The sequence below is a fragment of the Trichoderma aggressivum genome (assembly GCF_033847375.1).
Source record: "Trichoderma aggressivum f. europaeum strain CBS 100526 chromosome Unknown scaffold_032, whole genome shotgun sequence".
NCBI lineage: Eukaryota > Fungi > Ascomycota > Sordariomycetes > Hypocreales > Hypocreaceae > Trichoderma > Trichoderma aggressivum.
The window spans coordinates 34,076-55,718 of record NW_026946398.1 but is presented as its reverse complement, the minus strand read 5'-3'; the positions used below and the strand labels follow the sequence as shown (position 1 = coordinate 55,718).

Here is a 21,643-nt window from a genome sequence, read left to right as displayed (position 1 = left end):
TCCAGTCTTTTGCTCCCTTTCTACAGCTACCTTACAGTACATCGACCATTCAATCGTGACAATCGACGAGTGGATTCGATTCAACTCCATTCGATCCAATTCGCTACCTGGTGAGAACCATGGCTTCCTTTCGCCTGACGATCGAAGATGGCCAGTTCCGCGATGCCCAAGGCCGCCAGATTGTCCTCCGCGGCATCAACGTTGCTGGAGACACCAAACTGCCGAGCGAGCCCAACACGCCGTCTCATGTCGGCGACGACTTCTTCGACGGCGACAATGTGACCTTCCACCAGCGGCCGTTTACCAAACAAGATGCCCCGATGCACTTTGCGAGGATCCGGCGGTTCGGATTCAACACGATCCGATATCTCTTCACCTGGGAGGCCCTTGAGGCCGCCGGGCCCGGCATCTACGACGAAGAATACATCCAGCACACCATTGAGGTCTTGAGAATTGCCAAATCCTATGGCTTCTACGTCTTCATGGACCCCCACCAGGACGTCTGGTCCAGGTTCACCGGCGGCTCTGGAGCCCCCATGTGGACCATCTATGCCTGTGGCCTGAACCCGCAGAGCTTTGCTGCTACCGAGGCGGCCATCGTTCATAATACCTACCCCGAGCCAGATAGTTTCCCCAAGATGATCTGGTCCACAAACTACTACCGACTTGCTGCTGGCACCATCTTCACCTTTTTCTTTGCTGGCAGGGATTTCGCCCCCAAGTGCATCATCGACGGCGTCAACATTCAGGATTATCTACAGGATCACTTCATCAACGCATGTGCCCATCTTGCGAAGCGCATCCATGAGGCCGGGGATCTCGAAAACGAAGTCGTCATAGGTTGGGAGAGCATGAACGAGCCGAACCGAGGCATGACCGGATACGTTGATTTGAGCGTCATTCCCAAAGAGCACCCTCTCAAGAAGGGAACGTGCCCGACAATGTGGCAGACTTTCCTAACGGGCATGGGCAGGGCGTGCGAAGTTGATACCTGGGACATGGGGGGACTTGGTCCATACAAGACGGGCACCAAGCTTGTGGATCCGCATGGCGAATTTGCCTGGCTGCCAGAAGGATACGACGACTCGAGGTATGGATGGAAGCGTGATGCTGGGTGGAAGCTTGGCGAATGCATCTGGGCCCAACACGGCGTGTGGGATATCGCGACAGATACCCTCCTGAAGAAGGACTATTTTTCCAAGAACCCAAATACTGGGAAAACGATTGATTACCCAGAATTCACAAACACCTATTTCCTCGACTTTTGGAGGAAGTACAGCGGAGCTTGTCGCGCCCACCACAAGGACTGCATCATGTTCATGCAGTATCCGACTTTGGAGCTTCCTCCCGAGATCAAAGGCACAGAGGACGATGATCCAAAGATGGCCTTCACCCCTCATTTCTATGACGGCATCACCCTCATGACAAAGCATTGGAACAGTAGTTGGAATGTCGACGTCGTTGGCGTGCTCCGGGGCAAGTATTGGCACCCTGCGTTTGCTATTAGAATTGGCGAGACGGCCATTCGGAACTGTTTAAGAGATCAGCTTGCAACTCTTAGACAGGAAGGCCTCGATCGGACAGGCAATCATCCTTGCCTGATGACAGAATTTGGCATTCCCTATGATATGGATGATAAAAAGGCATACAAGACAGGAGACTACTCGAGCCAGTCGGCGGCACTGGATGCAAACTATTTTGCGGCCGAAGGATCGGGAATGGAAGGGTATTGTCTGTGGGTGTACTCTACAACAAACGATCACGAGAGGGGAGATCAATGGAACGGAGAGGATTTGTCCATCATTTCTGTGGACGACAAGCTCCCCGAGACATCATCCATACTGAGCGAGCATGCGTTTGATCAATCAACTACGAGCTTGGTCAAACCTGGCGCCACCATCGTTACTGCGGAAACTCTGGATGATGCTGGAGTGAATCCTGGAAATCTTCAACGCACACTTACGAACCCGTCAATCAGCTCTGCCCCCTCCGATAAAGACCCTGAGCTGGCAAACACTCCGGGCTACCGTGCCGCAGAAGCTTTCATCCGCCCAACGCCAACCGTTGTGGCAGGGAAATTGCTCTCTTCTGGCTTTGACCTACGTAAATGCACCTTTAGCATCAAAGTTTCAGCTCCCCAGGCTGCAGCCGATGATACCCCTACTATTATATTCCTTCCCGAGTACCATTTCCCCAAGCAAGAGTGCGAAACCACTGTCTCGGCCGGCAGATGGGAGATTGGCCTTGACAACAGCCAGGGCACACTGCTTCAGGTCCTCCGATGGTGGCATCCCGAAGGAGAACAGACCCTGACAGTCAAGGGACCGATACGCAAGTACAATCTCGCCGAAGGGACTTCTGACGACGCAAGCTACTTGGAGCAATGCCAAGCCGGAACTGGGGGAAACTGCTGCATTATGTAAAAGTTGTTGATATGAACGCTCATTGTGGCGACGAAACTGGAGTCTTTTGAGTCTTGCGGCGTATATCATCAGAGGCTATTGGGTAGGCCAGCATGACCGGAGTTATGGATATATTTCCTTTTTTTTTTTGAGGGAGAGAGAGAGATGTTAGTTTCACCTTAACGGACGATCTGAGCGTCATACATTGATACGGACAGACCAATCCGTGCGCACCAATAATCATACATTCATTATTCATAGCAACGCTATATCATCTGTCTTGAAGACAGACTGACCAATCACGATGATGGCATTGACTTGCGATGAGAAATGAAGAGCGAATCATCTTTTGGTCTGAGCACTGTCTGATCCAATGGCCGGGTCCGTGATGACGCGCCTAAGTGAAGTAAATATTCATCGTCAGCACCTTGATGGCACTGACGTGACAACCTTGATGGCCCACGACGATTTCATTTTTTATTATTTCTTAATTTTCTAAAAGTTATGACTGCTATATAATAAGTATTGGACAACTACTAGTTCAAACTCTCGTCATGTTCTTGTTTCTTCTTTTGCATATATCTCCTACAAATTTTGCTTTGTATACGGTATAGGCTCTGGCCAACAGTTCTCATCACAATGGGACTACGGAAAATCACTAGGGCAAAGAAGAGCAAAAAGTCGGACGTCTTGGTGCCATCCAAGCCTCTGCCAGTAACGCTCTTATCCGGGTTTCTAGTAAGTTGGCCACATCTGCTCGGTTGTTCGCCAATCTAGTCTGGGAATTGCTGACACTCTCTCTCCAGGGGTCAGGCAAGACAACGTTACTACAGCACATTCTAAAAAGTGACCATGGGCTTCGTATAGCTGTTGTGGTGAATGATATTGGAGCGTATGTATCACGCTGTTCTGTATTGGAAAAAGTACTGAAATTTGCGTAGTATCAATGTTGATGCCTCTCTGATACAAAAAACCCACCATCTTACAAAAACTGATGAAAAGATCATCGCGCTGCAGAATGGATGCATCTGCTGTACTTTGAGAGGAGACTTGCTCGAGGAGCTTGTGCGCATCTGTCAGCTTCAGCAATTTGACTACATCATCATTGAAAGCAGCGGCATTAGTGAGCCAGAGCAGGTTGCTGAGACTTTCGACTCTCGCCTTGCAGAGCAGATGAGCCTCTTGACTGAAGGCGAAGGCACTGCTGACCTTGACGAAGACATGATTAAGGTTTTGAACAAACTGTAAGCTTCAAAAACTCCGTAGAATGGCTGCCTCTTATTAGCGGCGTGACTAATCGCGGTATAGGAAGCAAGCTGGCGGGCTGGAAAAGTTCGCCCGTCTGGACACGACCGTGACGGTCATTGATGCATTCACGATGCTGAATGACTTTGATACGGCGGATTTATTGTCGGGGCGGAGGGATGACGTTACTCCGGAAGACGAGAGAACTGTGTCGGACCTCATGGTTGATCAGATTGAGTTTGCGGATGTGATTATCTTGAACAAGATTGATATGGTAAGGTTGACCACGTCAAGATGATGTCGATTGATGACTGACGAAATGATCAGATCAACGATGAGACAAAAGCTCGGGTACTTGATCTTGTTAAACAGCTGAATCATCGGGCCAAGATCCTAGAGTCCAAGTATAGCAAAGTGGACGTCAAAGAGCTGGTCAACACGGGCCTCTTCAATCTCGAACATGCGCAATCTGGGTATGGATGGCTGCAGGACTTGCATGCCATGACTGTGCGCGAGGTATGTCTTCCATCTGATGATTGCATTTACAGTTGACCAAAATGTATGTGGAAGGCTAACACAGAAATTCTAGGTAAATGGCCGCAATGTGGTAACTCCTAAGCCGGAGACGGAGGAGTATAATGTGCAAAGCTTCATCTATTCACGTTATCGGCCTTTTCATCCAAGGCGGCTCTTTGCGCTGTTGTATGACAAGTTTATCTTGCAGATGGAGCAGCCTGACGATGATGACGAAGAAGACGAAGAAGAAGAGGAAGATGGAGACGAAGGACAGTCTGACAGCGAGGATGCTGAAATGGTTGACTGCGAAGATGGCGCAAGCACCAACTCGTCCTCAGAAGACAAGTCGATTTCGACATCTCCTTCTCATTCCCCATCAACTCCCGATACTGGAGTGTCTTCTCATGATGATGGCAAAGACACCAATGATATGGACGTCGACGTCTTGATGATGCCCCCCAACGACGTCATCCTCGCCAAGAAGCGTGCTCACCCAACACTTGCACGGCTCTTCCGCTCCAAAGGCGAATTCTTCATGGCCACACGACCTCACCGCGCCGGCGAATGGTCTCAAGCCGGCGCCATGCTCACTCTGACGGGAGGACGCTCCTGGTTCTGCACTTTGCCGGAAGAAGAGTACACGACGGGAAGCCCCGATGTAGATGCCTTGGTGAAGCATGACATTGCCAAGGGCGGCGAGTGGGGAGACAGGAGGCAGGAGATTGTGTTTATCGGAGAAGGGCTAGACCATGATGGCTTGGAGGAGATGCTTGATGCGTGTTTGCTTACGGATGGGGAGTACGAGGAGTGGAAGGGAGTGATGAGGAAGGATGGGTTAGAGGAGGAAAAGAGGAGGGAGATGTTGCAGGAGTTGTTTGAGGATGGATTTCCGGATTGGAGCGGAGATGATGATGAGGAAGGGCATGAGGGACATGATCATTGAGGCGGGATGCCTTCATACATGTACTAAAAGTAGCTGCATCATTCAGACATGTGATGTCTGAGAGATTCCTTGGAACCGGAATGAAAAAAGAGTAAAAAAGGAAGTATTGCATCAAAATAGCTAGAAAAGAATGAATAACCTGAGATGCTAAGATTGATCTGATTATGCATGTTTCTCTGCATGTACAGCTGGAGACTTCCAGAATCACCCCCTGTCGTGGTCATGGGTGAGGCTGGGCGGTTGCCACCCGCCACAAACCGGCACAAACCACGCATCTTGAGGGGGCCCAAAGTCGGCACAAATAACGCAGCGCTGGGTATATATAAGACTCGCGAGGTTCATGAGAGAATGAATGTTTTTCTCTTCTTCATCACAAAGCAAATAATTCAATCTTTCTACAGCTGCTTCAAAACTACACAGTTTCAACAGTTCCTCACTTCTTCTTCTTCATCAAAACACCGACTATATCAACTTATTCACCATGTGTGGCGGAAACTGCGGCTGTTCTTCTACCTCTGCCTGTAGCTGCGGCTCCAACTGTATGTAACCTCCGCTGCCATCAGCACTCACGAAGCCACCGTCATGGGGAATTTTGCTAACTGGCGGGTTTGCGCAGGCTCTTGCTCCAGCTGCCACTAACAAGTTGAAAGACTCGGGCACATGGCTTGCATCACTTGATGCTTGAGAGAAATACGGCCACCTACGTTTACGGCACTGGCTCATTCTTTTCAAAAATATACGACGACACATCACCAAATTCAATTTATTTGTACCTAGCTGGGACACTCCATAATCAATGCACCACCACTATTAAACCATAATTATCCGTTCTTGTGCATGCTCTGTGAGTATTTTGTTCGGTGAGAGACCCAACAGGACCCTGCGTTTCTTCCCCGGATTTGGTCAGCCGTCAGCGCAGGGCCGAAGGGGGGAACTGGGGAGCCCTGTAGAGTGCAATTTCCCCTATGGAAACTGCTTGCACCGGTGAGTGGCTACATTAGTATCGAACAATAAAGTGACTACAGTTCAAGCGCGTATTACAGAACTCGTAGGAAGTGTTTACATGATTCTTCTGTTGTTGCAGCCATCTTCTTCTTTTATTTCTAATTTTCTTCTTGTATCCGTTATTATTGGGCAACGACACCGCCGTAACAAGAGTCAGCCTCACTGCATGCGCACAAGCACCTATCCATGGATGATCTCTGGGGTTCTGAAGGGCTCCATAGCATCCCCTAAAGCTACGGGGCCTCAGGCACATTATGGAGCGCTGCAAGGCACTCGCTGCCCGTCAACGCTGGCAATCAAGGTACCTGGAACGGGGCCCGAGGTTCCCCATACCCTCTGGTAGACGTATTTCCTCACCGCACATCATGTACCCAGTACTTGCACTCTCCCGCTGCCCGATTTGCATGTGATTGAAATCGATCAAGGCGTCTCACGTGGCCAACCCGCACTCATCCGTTTGCTAGCAGGAGCCCGCCCTCGGCTCTTGCCAATAGAGATGAGGATGATTGCGGCCTGCTGACCTTTTCACTCTGTTCTCTGTACTCCGTATTTGCGCTGTGAATTTCCTTCATCTTTTCTTTCTCTTTTCTTTTCTTTTCTTTATATTGCTATTACTATATTCACGTCCCCTTTCTACATACATTGCTTTTACTTGTTGTAAAAAATCCTGCTCCAAACCCTCCCCCCTGCCTGCAGCCTGACGCGGTTGCGCGACCAATGACGTTTTGGGCTGGCGGAGACGACGGACTGCCTTAGATGGCTGCCATTGTGAGTCTCGAGTTCTGAGTTCTGCTCCCTTGTTCTTGTTTGTTCTTGGTATTCGTACTCGGATATGCTTCCCGTTGCTTCCCGTTGCTTCCCTCTCTTCCTGTGTTGTTCGCTCCATCCTTTTTCTTCTGCCTTTTGTTGTTCGTCAACTTCTTTTTCCTCTCTTGTCCATGCGCACTCGCCCGTGCAAGACAGAGGATGCCCGCCGTTGGATCGACATCCCCCAACTTTATAGGGCTCGTTAGGGTGATGTCATGAAGACACGCTGCCTAGGCCCGTCTCTCGTCAGCCTTGGTCGACGCCACGATCCGAGCTCTGGCTAGATGCCTCGTTGTCGTTACGTCGTCGAGCTGCCGCGATTACAGTTTCGATATACAATTACACCTTGACAGTCCCGCGTGCTAGTGCTTGCGCCTGTTGTCGCCGCGCATCTACACGTATTCGAGCTCCAGCTCCAGCTCCAGCCGTCGCAACTCTTGCTGACCATCTGCCGCATTTCCCACTCGCAGGACCTTCCGTGGATCTCACAGCTCGGCCGGCCAATGTCTACCCGCGACGACTCGTCTCTGGGCGCCTCGCCGCCAGCCTTCGACTCTCTCGTAGCTGCTCCTCCTCCGACATACGCCTCATTCTCCCCAGTTACGCTCTCAGCCACGACACCCTCGAGGAACAGCCGTCGATCGACCGTCCTAGTTCACCAGAAGAGCCCGCTGCTCCTAGCCACACCTCCGCAGATCACGCGCGCGCTCGCCTATAGCCATCCTTTCTTACTCCCACTCAACACATTTGTCGGCCTTTTAACATGGAGCACCGGAGACCCCTGGCAGAGCTTTCTATTACTGTGCGCCTTCTGGGCGGTCGTCCTCTACGGCGATGTCGTGCTCATGCGAGCCGGCCCCATCGTTGTCTGCATGGCGCTGATAGCGGGCATGTACGGCCGGCGATATAGCCCCTTGAGCAGCAGCGGCTGGACCGAGCCAGCGCGCATTACGAAAGAAGCTTCTACCTCCAAAAAGGCCACAGCCAATGGCGGCAATCATCTGGAGGAAACTCCCAATGGGAAACAGCCTGGCCACTCTCGGGCTAGGTCGGAAATTACAAACACAAAACATCAGAAGACGTTGGACGAAATTGTCGATACACTCAAGGAGTTTACTGGCAGGTGCAATGTCCTCATGGATCCCCTTCTCGAGATGACCGACTTTCTGAGCACTCAGAGAACCCCTACCAGCGCAACCACCAGGCCAGCACTTACAGCCATGTTTATGCGCCTCCTTATAGTCACGCCGTTTTGGGTCGCTCTGACCATGTCCCCGTTCACAATCATTACTACTCGACGCGTTGTGCTGCTTGCGGGATCAATTGTCCTGACGTGGCATGCCAGAGTGATGCGAGTGTCTAGGACCATTGTTTGGAGAAGCGCAACCGTTCGCAAACTTGCTGGAGCCATCACCGGTCTCCGTTTTGAAAACCCACCGAAGCCACCGCCTAGTAAGAATGGCACAAACGGAAAGGAGTCACAGATGAGCAAGGCGACATCCCTAAGTTCTTCTAGCTTGCAAGTGAACCGTCGACGAAAAGGGTCTGCAAACGATGCTAAGAGCGCTGGCGTCAAGTTCACTTTTATCATTTACGAAAATCAGAGACGGTGGATCGGTTTGGGGTGGACGACTAATCTTTTCGCATACGAACGGCCTGCGTGGACAGATGAACACAACAACGCCGTGCCACCGAGGGACGAGTTTGAGCTTCCCGAAGTTGAGGATGGAAGTCGCATGAGATGGCGGTGGGTAGAAAGTAGCAAATGGCGGGTAGATGGTGTGAGTGAGTCTGAAGAGCAGGGTGCGGTGGACTACGATGGTCCCGATGGAAAGAATGGGTGGATATACTATGACAACAAGGTAAACAAACATTGCCTCTCCTCCCCTTAATCTCCACCAAGTTGACATTGAACTTGTAGTGGCAAAATGGCCGGCGAGGACTTGATGGATGGGGTCGGTGGACACGCCGCAGAAAATGGTATCGTGATGCCGAGTTGGTGGAGGTGGACGAATCCCAACTTCCTCATGCTCATGAATTAGACGCCACGGAATCTACGTCGCCGCCGCACACCACATCCTACAGCACCGCCAACGAAAAGATGCGAGCCGAGCCTGTGATTATCAAACCAGACGAAGACCAAGTTGCGGACGATTTGAATACAAAGATTGCGGATGATACAATCTCACTCCACTCGACAACATCATCACGGTTCTGGCCAACCCTGAGGAGACGCACTACGGACCGTTCCGGGGATAGCCTCCGCCTGGACAGTCAGAGACTGGAGAAGCGACGAAGTGGCAGCCAGAGGCCGAGGAGAACGAGCGACGTTGCTAGCGACATCGTTGGAGAGGATGACACGAGCTCGTTGAACATTTCGGTGGCACTGGAGCTGCAAAAGCAGGGCAAAGAAGGCGGGCAATGGGGGATCGGAGATGAAGCCCGCATGAGTCTGGAATGAATGGATGGATGGCGTGTGAGATATCATTGAGCCGCACCTGTGGACCAGCTCTTGCTACACAGGACAGGCTTCTGCTTGCCTATTTTTTTTTTTTTTGGAGTGTTTGTATGAGACCTTTGTAACAACAATACTGTCGTAGTAGCATTGACAAGCGGGTTTGCTGGGATTTGGGGCCGCGGCGTTGGGATAACCACATTTCTATGAAGGATAATGAATTATTGCTTGTACAAATTATACATTGTTACGCTTTGAATATTACTCTAGTTTGAAGTTGAAGTGATGCCTGGTTCTGAGCAGTGCTGGCTCAAGCAAGTGGCCAAAGGATGGGGACGTGACTATCTGGCAGTTGATTCCAGCTGGCTCGCAATTCTCTCAAAGAGGGCTCTTTGTTTGAGCGGGTGTCTATCCGATTTCGAGTTCTCTCTCTTCTTTCTCTTTGCAACAATTTTCCTTTCCCAAATTCCCTTTGTTTGTGCTTCAAGAGAGAGCACGAAAAAAAGATTCACGTCGAAAATAATGGCAGAACTCCAGCGACGGCATCAAAACTCGCCCCCTTCGACGACGACAGTTCCCACGCCTGCCCTCCCGACTTCATCGTCGTCGTCTTCTTCCTCTTCTTCTCGAACAATTACTCCTCCCGAGAATGCCCGTCCACCTCATCGCGTGTCTTCCTCTGGGACAGTACAAGTCGTGTCTCCCGTGGCGACTTCGATCACAGCTGTATCGCAGACTGAAAGTTCTGCTTGGTCGCCCGCCTCTAGACCATCTCGCATCTACGGTATTACCTCTGAGATTGGTTCTTCAACAAGTATTGCCGGGCACAATCGGTACGGCCAAGGTCAGCAGCAGCGGCGGAATCAACCGTATGTGCTGGGAGGCGTTGTTCCGCACGCGGCGAGGCAGCCGTTTTGGTGGATGGATTCGTCGGCTGTTGATTTACCACGACATGGTGATGGCGAAGGAGATGCGACTAGGGGAGGGAATGAAGTGAAGATGCAAAGAGCTGTTCTTCATACAGTGATGCATGGAGTTGTCTTGGCGTTGCAGAGCGGCGTTTCGTTGGGCGTGTTGGCTCTTTTTGTGTGGATGTCTTTGTGGAGAGACGAAGAAAGGGGTTTGAGTGATGTATCTGGTGGAATGTACGTGTGAAGCTCTCTCGACTTGTTTCCGCATAGATGAGTCAAACGTGCTAACAATCATCTAAGGCTAAACAACATGCCGTCTCTGGCGACGACATCTGTTCTTATTCTCTCATCTATTACACTTGTCGTTCATGAGATTTATGTTCTTTCTCCAGTTGTGCTGCTCTACCTCCAGGCGGCAATTCTTGCATTGACTACCGTGTCTGCAACAGGCATGTGGATGAATTGTGTGGGGGAAGACGATGCTATGCTGAAGTGCGTCTTGATCAGCTGCAGTGTCTTCTTTTTGGGAACTTCTGGACTCGCGTTTCTGAGAGCAGTTGCCATCTGGAGGATTACCAGTTCGGATGAATCTGAAGGGCTTATGCAGGTAAGGGCTGATGGGGAGATACAAGGAGAGAATTATGCAACGTTTCAGAGGCCTTGATTTTTGTAAACAGTTTTTAAGAACTGATTGAGGATAGAATCTGAGTTTGAATTCATCTTTCAGTTCCCATTAGCTTGAGAGTATATAGTCCTTCGATGTACAACGGATCATCTCTTGCTTGAGGCCGCCACTCCTCTTCGTCAATACTATATATAAACTCTCTTCAGTACATAAAACGACGCATCGTTTCCCTTCTAATCCATCGAACAGCTCTAATGAAAGTTTTGCTTATCCCATCTCTCGCAATTCGGGCAATTCATCAAAACGACAACCTTGCCATTCAACCCTTGCTCCTTGACAAACGCATCAAACTCGGCCAGAAAATCCTCGTTCGTAACCACAACCCGCTCTTCCTCCACCATTTCCCTCAACTTCGGCCTCATGGCGACAAACCACGGGTTCGCGTACTGCAAGACATCCTTCCACACTTGGTGAGGATCCTTATGCGTCGACACCCCGTAGTAGACCAGCTCTGCGTGCAAGTACGTGACGGCTCTCATCAAGTTGGCCACCTCGAAGACGCGGTTGTCGCGGAGGATTTGCAGTTCAATGTCGCGGCCTAGCTTGGTGGCCAGCATGGAGGGGTGCCAGAGGAGGGATTGGGAGATGAGCCAGTTGCTGAGATGGGTTTTGTAGGAGCCTCTGATCCAGCCGAGGTCGCTGATGGGGCGAGGCTCGGTGCTGTGTTGGAGGGATCGTTGTCGGGGCATGTTTTTTATGTTTGTGGTGATGGTTTGATGTGGTATTTGAGCTTGATTTTGGAGAAGAGGGTCTTGTAAATGTTGATGTTGGATTAGAGTGAAGAATAGAGAGGAAAGAGAAGAAGAAGAAAGGCCCATGTGTAAGAGGAGAGATCGAGCAAGGGGCTTTAGTAGGCATCCGTTTGCATTGACAATGGGCATTCAAGCATCTATTGTACAACATATGAACAAACAAGAGATGCCGATTTCCGGTTTGCCGACGTATTGCGCCAAATATCCCTGATGGAGAGATGATTAAATGATGAATCGAGAAGCTATTGTAGAGACACTTGTGTTTCCTAGCTACAGGCATGTCCGTCAAGATACATATCCTTCATCCATCGTACGTGCTACCTGCGAACAAACATTGAAAACAGTAAGAGTTGCCTTTTCTTCTCGTTATCCCCATTCAATGCCCAGAAAACACGTCGCCTATCTTGAGACCCCAATTCTCCTCATCAGCAAGCTTCCTCATCACATCTGCCAAACCGTCACAATATCCATCTACTTGTTCCGCGTTCAACTGTGCCGTATCCCACGACGCAATGAAGAAGAGATTATCTCCATCCACCATAAAGGCGCTCCAAAAGAGTCCGCTATCAATCAGATGTCAGCTAGTTTGATCGAAACCGTGTACTACACTCGCAAACGAATGCTCGTCAACTCACCAATCTGGCCAGTCGTACCGTGCCACCGGCTCCAGAGTCTCGAAATCACTGCGAAATCCTCGAGATGCTGCGACTCCCATACTCACATCCCACACGAATGCTTGTCGGAATGACGCGTCCATGGCTGCGTTGCCTTCTTCACGAAGCTCCTGTACGACCTTTTCCCATGGCACATGCTCATGGCGGCGAATCTGCTCTTGTTCAAGCATCATACGCTGAATGAATTCTACGAGCGTCTCTTCGGGCCTTGCTTCAAACATGTTTAGGATCCATTCTACAGTAGGGCCGTCAATGCTCATGGCGGGCGGGAGGCTGTTTGCTATCCAGTCTGGCACAAACGGCCATGAGCGGCCGCTTTCCCATGAGCTGAAGAGGGCGACTGATGATTTTGTCTGGATGACGTTGAATAGGACCAAGGCACATTTCGTGAACAGCGCTGGTTCCAACTTATACAAGTCACGCATTTTCGCCATGTTTGGCAGACGGACGATTCTGCTGCGGCGTGGAAACCGGAATTCGTCTGCTCGGTCTTGCCACTCACCCTTCCATATGTAATCTCTGGCGGCTTCACGTTCGGCGGCGTAGAATGAATTGTTATCGTGTCCGATCATCATTCCTGGGGAGCGTTGCTTGGGCCATAGCGCGGCTTTGTAACGTGAAATGCCTCGTAGTCGTTGAGCATGGAACGAAACGGCTCTCTGTGCCGGCAGACTATCTTGGTACTCTGCAAGAAGCCCTGCAAAGAGTCGATAAGGTGTCTGCATGGGAATTATCACGTCGGGATTGTGGATGAGTCGATCCAAATCTCGATGCCAAGGCAAGAGTGTCAAGGCATCGGCTATGGAGTGGCTGTAAGTTATGCAAAGCAGATATTGCCCCGTCTCTTTGATCTTGATAATAGCGGCACTGAACATGAACATGGGAGAGTTGGTATCTGAAGAGCTGTCTTCATAGAGATCTTTCGCCTCCTTTTCCGTTCTCACCTCGACTTCACGCACCAGCTTCTGAAAGAGATGCTGGCTGTGGCGCGCAACGATATGGTAGAGTAATCCTTGAGCACCTAGAAGGATCGTTCGTAAAAGAGGTCGGGATGCTATCCATCTCAACAGTCCATTGTAAATCTGTGAGATGGCAGCATCGTGAATTCGAAAGATGAGACGAATCCGATATGACTGTGGTCGTTGGCCGACAATCGTTCTATACATGGAGCCCCTGATGGGAATCACATCTTCGACATGGGATCCATCCAGACCAAATCTCTCAATTTGCTCTTGAGCGGCGACCAGAATATCGTATTTACTCCTATTCTCAAGCATGGGATGTTGATTGGAGCTGTAATCTTGTCCTCCTTTGCGTAGAAAACTGTAGCCTCCATCTGTCGGGTGGACTTGGACGATGTGTTTCTTTTCCATTTTAGCTTCTGTTTCAGACGGCACATCCCTAGTCATCAGAAGCTTGGCCTGTTTCTCAATCGTAGCGTTTTTAGTCAAATCTTGGAGATAGAGCTGCCTTCCAAGCACTCGCAGCACAGCGTCGCAGTATCGAAGCAGCGTGATGCTGTCGGCCATGCAAAAGATATCATCCGTCTTGCTGGGACGGACACCCACCAGCTGATCCCATATTTCCCTCAGGCGATCTTCCAACGTCGACACTGTGTCTTTCCTTTCCGTCTTGGGGGTTTTACTTTGGTTGAGTAAACGATGCTTTGAGACGATGTCGGTGAGAATGGCTCTTTTGGGCTTTCCAAGAGACGTGACTGGAATATTTTCGATGCCCAACTCCTCAAGTGTGTATACTGCATCGAGGGAGTATTGAGGCCCCAAGATTCGTGCTTTTTCCATCACTCTTGCTTTGGGTGTCCCTGAAGAGAGCTTCACAACGGCGACGGGGACCTGGCCCGCAATGTCATCTGGGACACCCACGACGAGCACCTGTATATCTCATCAGCTTGAGCCATCTCGAGATGAGTGAAAAGACCTACATGGAGAATGCCCGGAATATCAGACAGCGTAGACTCGATCTTCAGAGGATTTATATTCTCTCCTCCTCGGATGATCAAATCGTTGTAACGTCCAAGGATATAGACAACTCCCTTGTCATCAATCATGGCCTGGTCTCCCGTCCGTAACCACCGCCCCGATTTGTCATTGTAGAACCGTTCTTCCCCTTGTTCATTCTCAGCATCGCCAAAGTAATCATGTATCACCGAAGTCCCAGCAATATGGAGCTCTCCCACTTGCATTCGAGACAACACCTGTCGAGTCCCCAGAAGACAAACGCGCACCGCCGCCCCGGGAAGAACCTTTCCAACTCCAGCATGGTGTCCGTCGACCAGCATCTCATCCTGTCGAGACCAACTGACAATTGGCGCCCCTTCAGTCATCCCATAAGCCTGGATGGCATCACGCGCCCCGAGCCCCTCTCTGCAGAGACGTATGTGCTCCGGCCCAATCATGGTGCCGGACAGCGAGACAATGGACAGATTCAGGTCCCGTGAGCTCGGAAACGAGCCGTGGGACAAGAGGGCCCGCACGAGGGTCGGGGTGGCTGACATGACGGTGCACTTCTCCTGAACCAAGGCCGTGAGCGTGGCGTCAATGTGGAAAGACTTGGCCGCGAATACGACGGTACCGCCGTGTCGCCACGCACGAAGCGCGTTGTTGATGGCAAAGACATGGCACACGGGCGTGTGGACGAGCCAGCGGTCGACAAAGCTCGGGTCGGCATTGGCATCATAGTTGTTGGTCTGAGACACCAGGTTGCGGTTTGTGTGAGGGCATCCTTTGGGCTTGCCCGTCGTTCCACTCGTGAAGACGATGAGGGTGGGAGCGTTTCCGTTGGCTCGGCGCGGTCCTTGATCGTCGTCTGTGTCACCGAGTGTCTCCAGCCCCTGAAGGGCGAAATCCCGGGCCAGGAGTTGGCCGAGGCTGATCCAGCCATCCGTAGAGCCACTTCCACAGTGTATACGGAGAAGGGGATATGGAAGCTTGGATATACCTCCATCTAGAAGCACCGCGGCCTCGGTGTCCTGGACCACTACGACGCGCGGTGTAATGGACTCGAGCATCAGGCAAACGTCGTCCGTCACACGAGGGTCAACAGGGACGAAGACGGCCCCGATCTTGACGCAGGCCCAGAGCAAGAAGCCCCATTCTGCGCAGTTCCAAAGCACGGCGGCGACATGCATGCCAGCGCCGACGCCCAGCTTCTCCAGAGTGTCAGCCAGATGCTCAGCGCCGTCCCGGAGGTTTCCATACGAGCATCTGAGACAGTCCGATCGCGCAGTCGAGATTTCATCTTCCGATACGTGGCTGGCGTCTGCGGGCTGCCACAGAGAGACTATTGCATCTCTCTCGGGATGGGCGGAAGCTGTGGCGGTGAAAATATCCCAGAGCTGTTGATCGAGATCAGAGAGGGGTTCGCCGTGGATCTCTGCGATGATGGTGTCAGAGATGGTGATTTCGTCTTCCTGAGGAGCCATCTTTATCTCTTCCTCTTCTCTCAAGTATCTTGATTGAAGTTGACTGTTGGCTGTTTTGAAAGACACAAAGGATAATTTCCAGTGTTTATTGAGAAATTGATGGCGGTTCAGCAAGATATATAAGCCAGTAAATTCAATCAACACGATGAGAGCAAGGAGCTTTGTGTTGTTGGCAAATACTTCTCCATCCCCATCCTTTTATCCCGTCTACACAAGCCGTCACAGCTTCCGTCCCGTAAAGCAGATTCCTCCAGGCGCCGTGTGCCAAACACACGCGACGCAGTTTCACCTTCTCTTTTAGCCTGAGAGCCTAAGGCACATTCGATCAACCATGCAGCTGTTGGTTGATGCCCATCGTATCTCTTGTGATACAAAGGGCCGCCGTCTCCCCAATGACACGGCCGGGAAAACGCCACTTCGCCCTGGCAGCGAGCCAAATAGAAGCTCTACATGGTGTAGCACGCATTCTGAGTACCGGCAAGCAGCGTCTCCCTCCAAGACACTGGGTCCAACGCGGCGCATTGCTGAATCTCCACGGCAATGTCGGACAGGGGGGGGGGGGAGGTTGTTCACGGTAGTTGCCTGTGCCGTTGACTTTGCTTCGCACAAGGTCGAAAATAAGCTCTCTCGAGTATGATGAGTTGGTCCGGCGTTACACACATCTGGGATGTGTCTGAGACTTTAAATTCATGGGGGGGCCAGAGCCTGAAAACTGCTGACGTGCTCCGCCTCACGCTGGCAAAGTCAACTTTCGCTTGGTATCCAATCTATTTCGCTGGATTCGATCGTGTCCGGGATCAACCATGTAAGTCGATGTAAGTTGAGCAGCCTTTGTTGTTTTCGTAGCGAAGATTGACGGATGAAGTAAAGACATGATAAAATTGCGGCTTTCTCATGACATCAGAGAGTAACGGATCGAGGGCGAGCCTGAAGGAGTGAACCCGAAGGAGTGAATCCCAAGCCTTGCTCATATACAGTCTCCGGGCAAGGCATTAGCTTCGTCCAACGGCGGTGGATACAGAAACCTCCATCAACTGTGGCCCGAATACGCCAGATGGCCTCTATCGTCAGGCTTTTTTCCTTGATAAATAGTGACAACAAGTCGATCCCGAGGGGCTTCCTCCGCCAAGTAGCCCATGGCCCCAGCCCCGTGATCCTCCTTGATCTGCGAACACGACTTGTACCATGTCATTGAGACGCACCTCTGATCCTCCTCTTCCAAGTCGTGTCTCGAGTGGTTGCATATCGTAATGTCCTCATGTCGCTCATGCGAAGACAAACACCGCCCATTGGCTCCAGACGCCTGCAGCTAACCACGTCAGCGCGGTATTTCCCGGCACAAAGGAAGCTCTCGTGTCGGATATCTGCTTCCTCCACACATGTCGGTGCGCAAGGCCAGCATCCGATCGGCGTTGAGCTATCTGAGCAGCACGATCCTGTACGGTTGCGAGACATACAGCTGTCAGCATCTCTTTCATCCTATCTTGGCTCTTTTCAGAAGCAGGGGGATATGACTATTGGGTGTGACTGCATGCTGCAGAGAGGAACAGCGGTAAAGGCAGCTCCCATCGCGGGTTGACGCAAAGAGGCCACTGTCGGAGGGTCGTGTCGTTCCCAAGCTGCTGGGAACAAAACGTGTCAGAGGTTACGGTTTCGTGGTCCTGACAATCTATTATTATACTATTCCATCTTAATCAGAAACCAGCAGTTGGACGTGCTCAGTCAATGAGAGCTTCCAGCAGACCCTGGTTGATGCGCTCACAAGTTCCACAGCAGAGAACAGGAACACGAAGAAGAAACTATTGATATTATTCGGTCCTATGTATGCAAGGCATGTTGTTAGATGAATTTGTGAAACACACCTTGGCCAGACGTGCTGTGACGTTTATGAACAGGCTTAGGGCAGCCCCTTTTCCTCATGTATTGTCCGGATACCGCCAGTTAGGTACCGCCCACAGCCAGGACGAATTCCAATTACACGTCCTCCGCAGAAGCATGTGCATAGAGTAGCTGTCAGACACTGAGTAAATGGTTTGGGCATACTGTTAGCGTGCCTTGGCTTAAATGATACGGAGGCTTCATTGGGCTGGCTCAGAGATGGGAGTCGTACTCTGTTTCGTCCCAACACACCAAAGTTTTCCATGCCATGGGAGATTTAAGACTATTTATTTTGACTTGATACCTTGTGAAATACCATTAGCGATGTCTGGATTCTTCGGAAATCAATATTTAATGCTCTACTCTTTCATTCTACTCGTCGTTTCTTACATATTGCACCATGTATACAAGCGAACTCGCCAACATCAACTTTCACGAAGCAAAGGCTGCAAAGATGCGCAATCAAAAGCACCAGTCAAAGATCCTTTTATCGGATTCGACTTCATCTACGATTGTCTATTTGCAAAGCCCGTCGAAAAATACCTCGATTCTACATATAAGACGTTCCAACAGCTCGGAGCCACATACGCATACAAACGATGGACATGGGAGGCCGTCTACACGTGCGACAGCCGAAACATCAAGCATGTTCTCGCCTCGGGCTTTGACGATTTCAAGCTGCCCCGTCTGCGAGTCAATGCAATGATGGGCCTTCTCGGGAGCGGCATCTTTACGTTGAACGGATACTCGTGGTCGCATGCTCGAGGAGTCTTGCGGCCATGCTTTGCGAAGCAAAACAAGGAGAGCGTGGTCAACATGCTCGAGATGCATTTCCAGGCCCTCCTGAGGAGGATTCCCAACGACAGGGCCACGATCAATCTACAGCCACTGTTTTTCTGGCTTACCATGGACTTTGCGACAGACTTTCTCATGGGTCACTCAACGCGCGTGCTCGACCGTGCTTCGAGCCATGCGAAAGAAAAGCAGTTTGTGGACGATTACTTGACGTGCTCTACAGAGATTGTCAGAAAGATGCAACTGGGTCCGCTCCAGATGTTCTCAATCAATTTCGCTGCCATGAGAGCTCGAAGTCGCGTGTTCCGGTACATTGACGATTTCATCAACGCCTCCTTGGACAAAAAGGACGAGAGCGAGTCTACAAACATGGGCTGCAATGTCCTTCAGTGCCTCTCGGCTGTGACGACGGATCGAAAGCAGCTTAGGGATCAGATCCTCCACATCTTGGTTGCGAGTCGCGATACCACAGCCTGTTTGTTAAGCAACCTGTTTTTTGTTCTAGCCAAGAAGCCGCACATCTACGACAAGCTGAGGAGAGAAGTAATTGCTATTGCAGGCGTCGAACCTGCAACCGACAGCCAGCTGAACAACATGGAATATCTAAAGTGGTGTGTTCAAGAATGTAAGTCAAAGGCGGACAGTTTTCCGTGGCCTCGTTTGGCTAATGTCATTGAAGCTTTGCGACTCCATCCCGTGATTCCGACGAATGCTCGAGAAGCATCCAAAGATACCGTCTTACCATATGGTGGAGGCGAAGACGGCAATTCACCTCTTCTCATCAAAAAAGGAAATCTCGTCATGTACAATATATATGCTATGCATCGAGACGCTCGAATATTCGGACCCGATCCTGAAGAATTCATACCCGAGAGGTGGAATGGTTTGAGGCCAGGTTGGAATTATCTCCCTTTCAATGGCGGACCACGGATCTGCATTGGTCGTAAGTAATCCGAGGCCACCAAATAGCTTGGGCTATTCTAACGCGTCAATATAGAAAAGTTTGCCCTTTTGGAAACGTATTACCTCGTGTCAAGGATGGTGCAGACGTTTGAGACCATGAGCGCAGTTGACGATTCGGAATGGGTAGAGCTTTATGCCCTTGCCACGACATGTAAAGACGGAGTCAAAGTTAGCATAACGAGGGCTAATTGACGTCAGTTACATCCTTCTAGATTAGGCTGGCGTTCATGGTGTTTTAGACGTAAACAAATGAGGTTTCCCGTAGTATTCCTTTGTGATGAGTCTCCAAAGCTCATGATAAATTAACAACTCTCAAGTCCTTTCTATTTTACGTGACCAACAGACTCTATGCATGCTATATAATCTCATGAAGCTACAGTTATTCCAACAGACATGCGTATCTCTTCATTAGTATTTTTCATCCTCACTATCATTCCCCCATAAACTTCGTCCTTCATCCGGATCACCCCATTCCTCGTCGTCATAGAAGTCGTCGAAAACAAAAATCTCGACGTCAAGTTCGGCTTCAGAGCAATTACCTCTGATGGGGAGGACCCAGTTGACCTGCTCTGCGTCCTGGCGGCCGAATTTCCCGCAGACATGGATCGTCTTGGGCCTCCATTTGCATCCTTCTTCCGCCCTCCACTTCATCCGGACACACCACAGGTCGCCTTCTACCTTGCGGATGTGCTCCTCTTTGAACCCGTCCGTCCAGAGCTGACCCTGGATCTTCCCTTCGTGGAAAAAGACGCGCTCTGGATCCCAGACCATCGCACTATGGGCCAAGGCGATGAGTATTTGTTGCTTGTGCATCAACTCCTTGGCCTTGTCCAAGGCAGCCATATTTCTCATGCGCTCCTGGCCAATGTTGAAGAAGAAGCCATCATTGGTGTCGGGGTTTAGTAATATCTCGATCTTGCTCGATGGCTTCCGGCGGAACGATGACCGGGAGAATAGTCTGGATCGGTTTGTTCGGCGTCTGCTGGCGTCCCTTCTAGCGATCTCGCGGTTCACCATTTTCTCTACCCGCTTGAAATACCTTCTTACACGGCGCTTGCGGCGTTCGCCATCTTTGATAGCATCTTCCACCACGCCTTCGACACACTCCCTCATTTGCTCTTCTAGCTCAGCGTGGCTGTCCAAGATGTCCATGGGGCGATAGGACCTGCTCCTAGTTCCCAGTAACGCAAATGCCGTCAACTCGCAGCGGTAACTCTCGAGTGTTATGAGTACGTGGTCCATCCACTCTTTTCGGGTATCACACAAGTCGATAGGTCTGGGTTGAGCCCGAAGTCCGAACTGCTCAATCTGGTTGAGTCTCATAAAGGCTCGGATCCTCGAGTTGATCCTTGGCCATAGCGGCTTTTGATCAGGCTTGCAGAAACATGCGCCAATATCGTAAAGAAGATATTCTATACGTTTGTTGTCAGAGTACATAAACAAAGCCGAAAGGTGCCATGACACTCTATAGAAATCATGCTTACCTTCGTCCTTTTTGCTGTTTTGAGTCGATGATAGATCCAAATTGCCCACTTGTTGGATTAATTCTTCGATTGGTGCTTGGGGAGACACCTTGGGATGGGCCTTGGTCCGCTCTTTGCCCCGAAAAATATCAACAATAAAATTCAGAGCTTCTAACGATTGTTGGAAGATCCTAAGGAGAGGTGGAGGAGTTCTAGACAGTCGTGCATAGCGTAAATAGTGAGCGTATAAGAGATGTATGAGTATATAGAGGGTAGAGATGTTTTTGTTGATGCGAAGATGGAAGAGAAATAACAGGATAGGGCCGCCTATTCATGAACGACCCGCCTGGATAAAGAAGCAAAAGCCAATTCTGAGGGGAAATATCCATTATCTCACAAACTTTTACTCACTGAGCTTATACTTGATGCTCCAGCGGGCTTTCAGAAGATATGGCGACTTCTGACACCTCGAGAGAGTTTGCCCGATGACTACATGTATAAGGCATGGCTCCACCAGTATGTGAAGAAATGTATATTCAAGAAGCCCCTCATAGCCAAGTCCTCGTCGAATTTCCCAACGCAAAGAATGATGTTATGGTTGGAGACGGAAATTAGGGCTCATGTAGAATAGTATATACTACCTAATATACTGATAGGGGATGGAATCTCACAGATGTAGTTTTCTCAGGTACATATCCGAGTGGCCG

The 21,643-nt window shown here is 50.4% G+C and overlaps 8 protein-coding genes across 8 annotated transcripts; 5 read left to right on the top strand and 3 right to left on the bottom strand.

Moving 5' to 3' along the window:
• Window positions 1-119: 119 nt before the first annotated feature.
• Triagg1_7311 (CAZyme family GH5) lies at window positions 120-2,423 on the top strand (the record flags this gene model as incomplete). The annotated part of the gene is made up of 1 exon (XM_062902033.1): window positions 120-2,423. The coding sequence occupies one exon, from the start codon at window positions 120-122 to the stop codon at window positions 2,421-2,423; it is 2,304 nt and encodes a 767-aa protein (XP_062753629.1).
• Window positions 2,424-3,041: 618 nt separating this feature from the next.
• On the top strand, window positions 3,042-5,106 carry Triagg1_7310 (uncharacterized protein; the record flags this gene model as incomplete). The annotated part of the gene is made up of 6 exons (XM_062902032.1): window positions 3,042-3,140; window positions 3,209-3,294; window positions 3,344-3,646; window positions 3,711-3,921; window positions 3,975-4,163; window positions 4,237-5,106. The coding sequence occupies 6 exons, from the start codon at window positions 3,042-3,044 to the stop codon at window positions 5,104-5,106; spliced, it is 1,758 nt and encodes a 585-aa protein (XP_062753628.1).
• Window positions 5,107-7,421: 2,315 nt separating this feature from the next.
• Window positions 7,422-9,379, top strand: Triagg1_7309 (uncharacterized protein; the record flags this gene model as incomplete). The annotated part of the gene is made up of 2 exons (XM_062902031.1): window positions 7,422-8,780; window positions 8,840-9,379. 2 exons carry the CDS (start codon window positions 7,422-7,424, stop codon window positions 9,377-9,379), a joined length of 1,899 nt encoding a protein of 632 aa, XP_062753627.1.
• A 516-nt stretch (window positions 9,380-9,895) lies between these two features.
• Window positions 9,896-10,948, top strand: Triagg1_7308 (uncharacterized protein; the record flags this gene model as incomplete). Its single annotated transcript, XM_062902030.1, has 2 exons — window positions 9,896-10,518; window positions 10,585-10,948. The coding sequence occupies 2 exons, from the start codon at window positions 9,896-9,898 to the stop codon at window positions 10,946-10,948; spliced, it is 987 nt and encodes a 328-aa protein (XP_062753626.1).
• A 212-nt stretch (window positions 10,949-11,160) lies between these two features.
• Triagg1_7307 (uncharacterized protein) lies at window positions 11,161-11,658 on the bottom strand (the record flags this gene model as incomplete). Its single annotated transcript, XM_062902028.1, has 1 exon — window positions 11,161-11,658. One exon carries the CDS (start codon window positions 11,656-11,658, stop codon window positions 11,161-11,163), a length of 498 nt encoding a protein of 165 aa, XP_062753625.1.
• Window positions 11,659-12,097: 439 nt separating this feature from the next.
• Window positions 12,098-15,837, bottom strand: Triagg1_7306 (uncharacterized protein; the record flags this gene model as incomplete). The annotated part of the gene is made up of 3 exons (XM_062902027.1): window positions 12,098-12,284; window positions 12,357-14,287; window positions 14,338-15,837. The coding sequence occupies 3 exons, from the start codon at window positions 15,835-15,837 to the stop codon at window positions 12,098-12,100; spliced, it is 3,618 nt and encodes a 1,205-aa protein (XP_062753624.1).
• A 2,278-nt stretch (window positions 15,838-18,115) lies between these two features.
• On the top strand, window positions 18,116-19,665 carry Triagg1_7305 (uncharacterized protein; the record flags this gene model as incomplete). Its single annotated transcript, XM_062902026.1, has 4 exons — window positions 18,116-18,229; window positions 18,289-19,135; window positions 19,190-19,453; window positions 19,508-19,665. The coding sequence occupies 4 exons, from the start codon at window positions 18,116-18,118 to the stop codon at window positions 19,663-19,665; spliced, it is 1,383 nt and encodes a 460-aa protein (XP_062753623.1).
• A 216-nt stretch (window positions 19,666-19,881) lies between these two features.
• Triagg1_7304 (uncharacterized protein) lies at window positions 19,882-20,625 on the bottom strand (the record flags this gene model as incomplete). The annotated part of the gene is made up of 1 exon (XM_062902025.1): window positions 19,882-20,625. The coding sequence occupies one exon, from the start codon at window positions 20,623-20,625 to the stop codon at window positions 19,882-19,884; it is 744 nt and encodes a 247-aa protein (XP_062753622.1).
• Window positions 20,626-21,643: the final 1,018 nt, after the last annotated feature.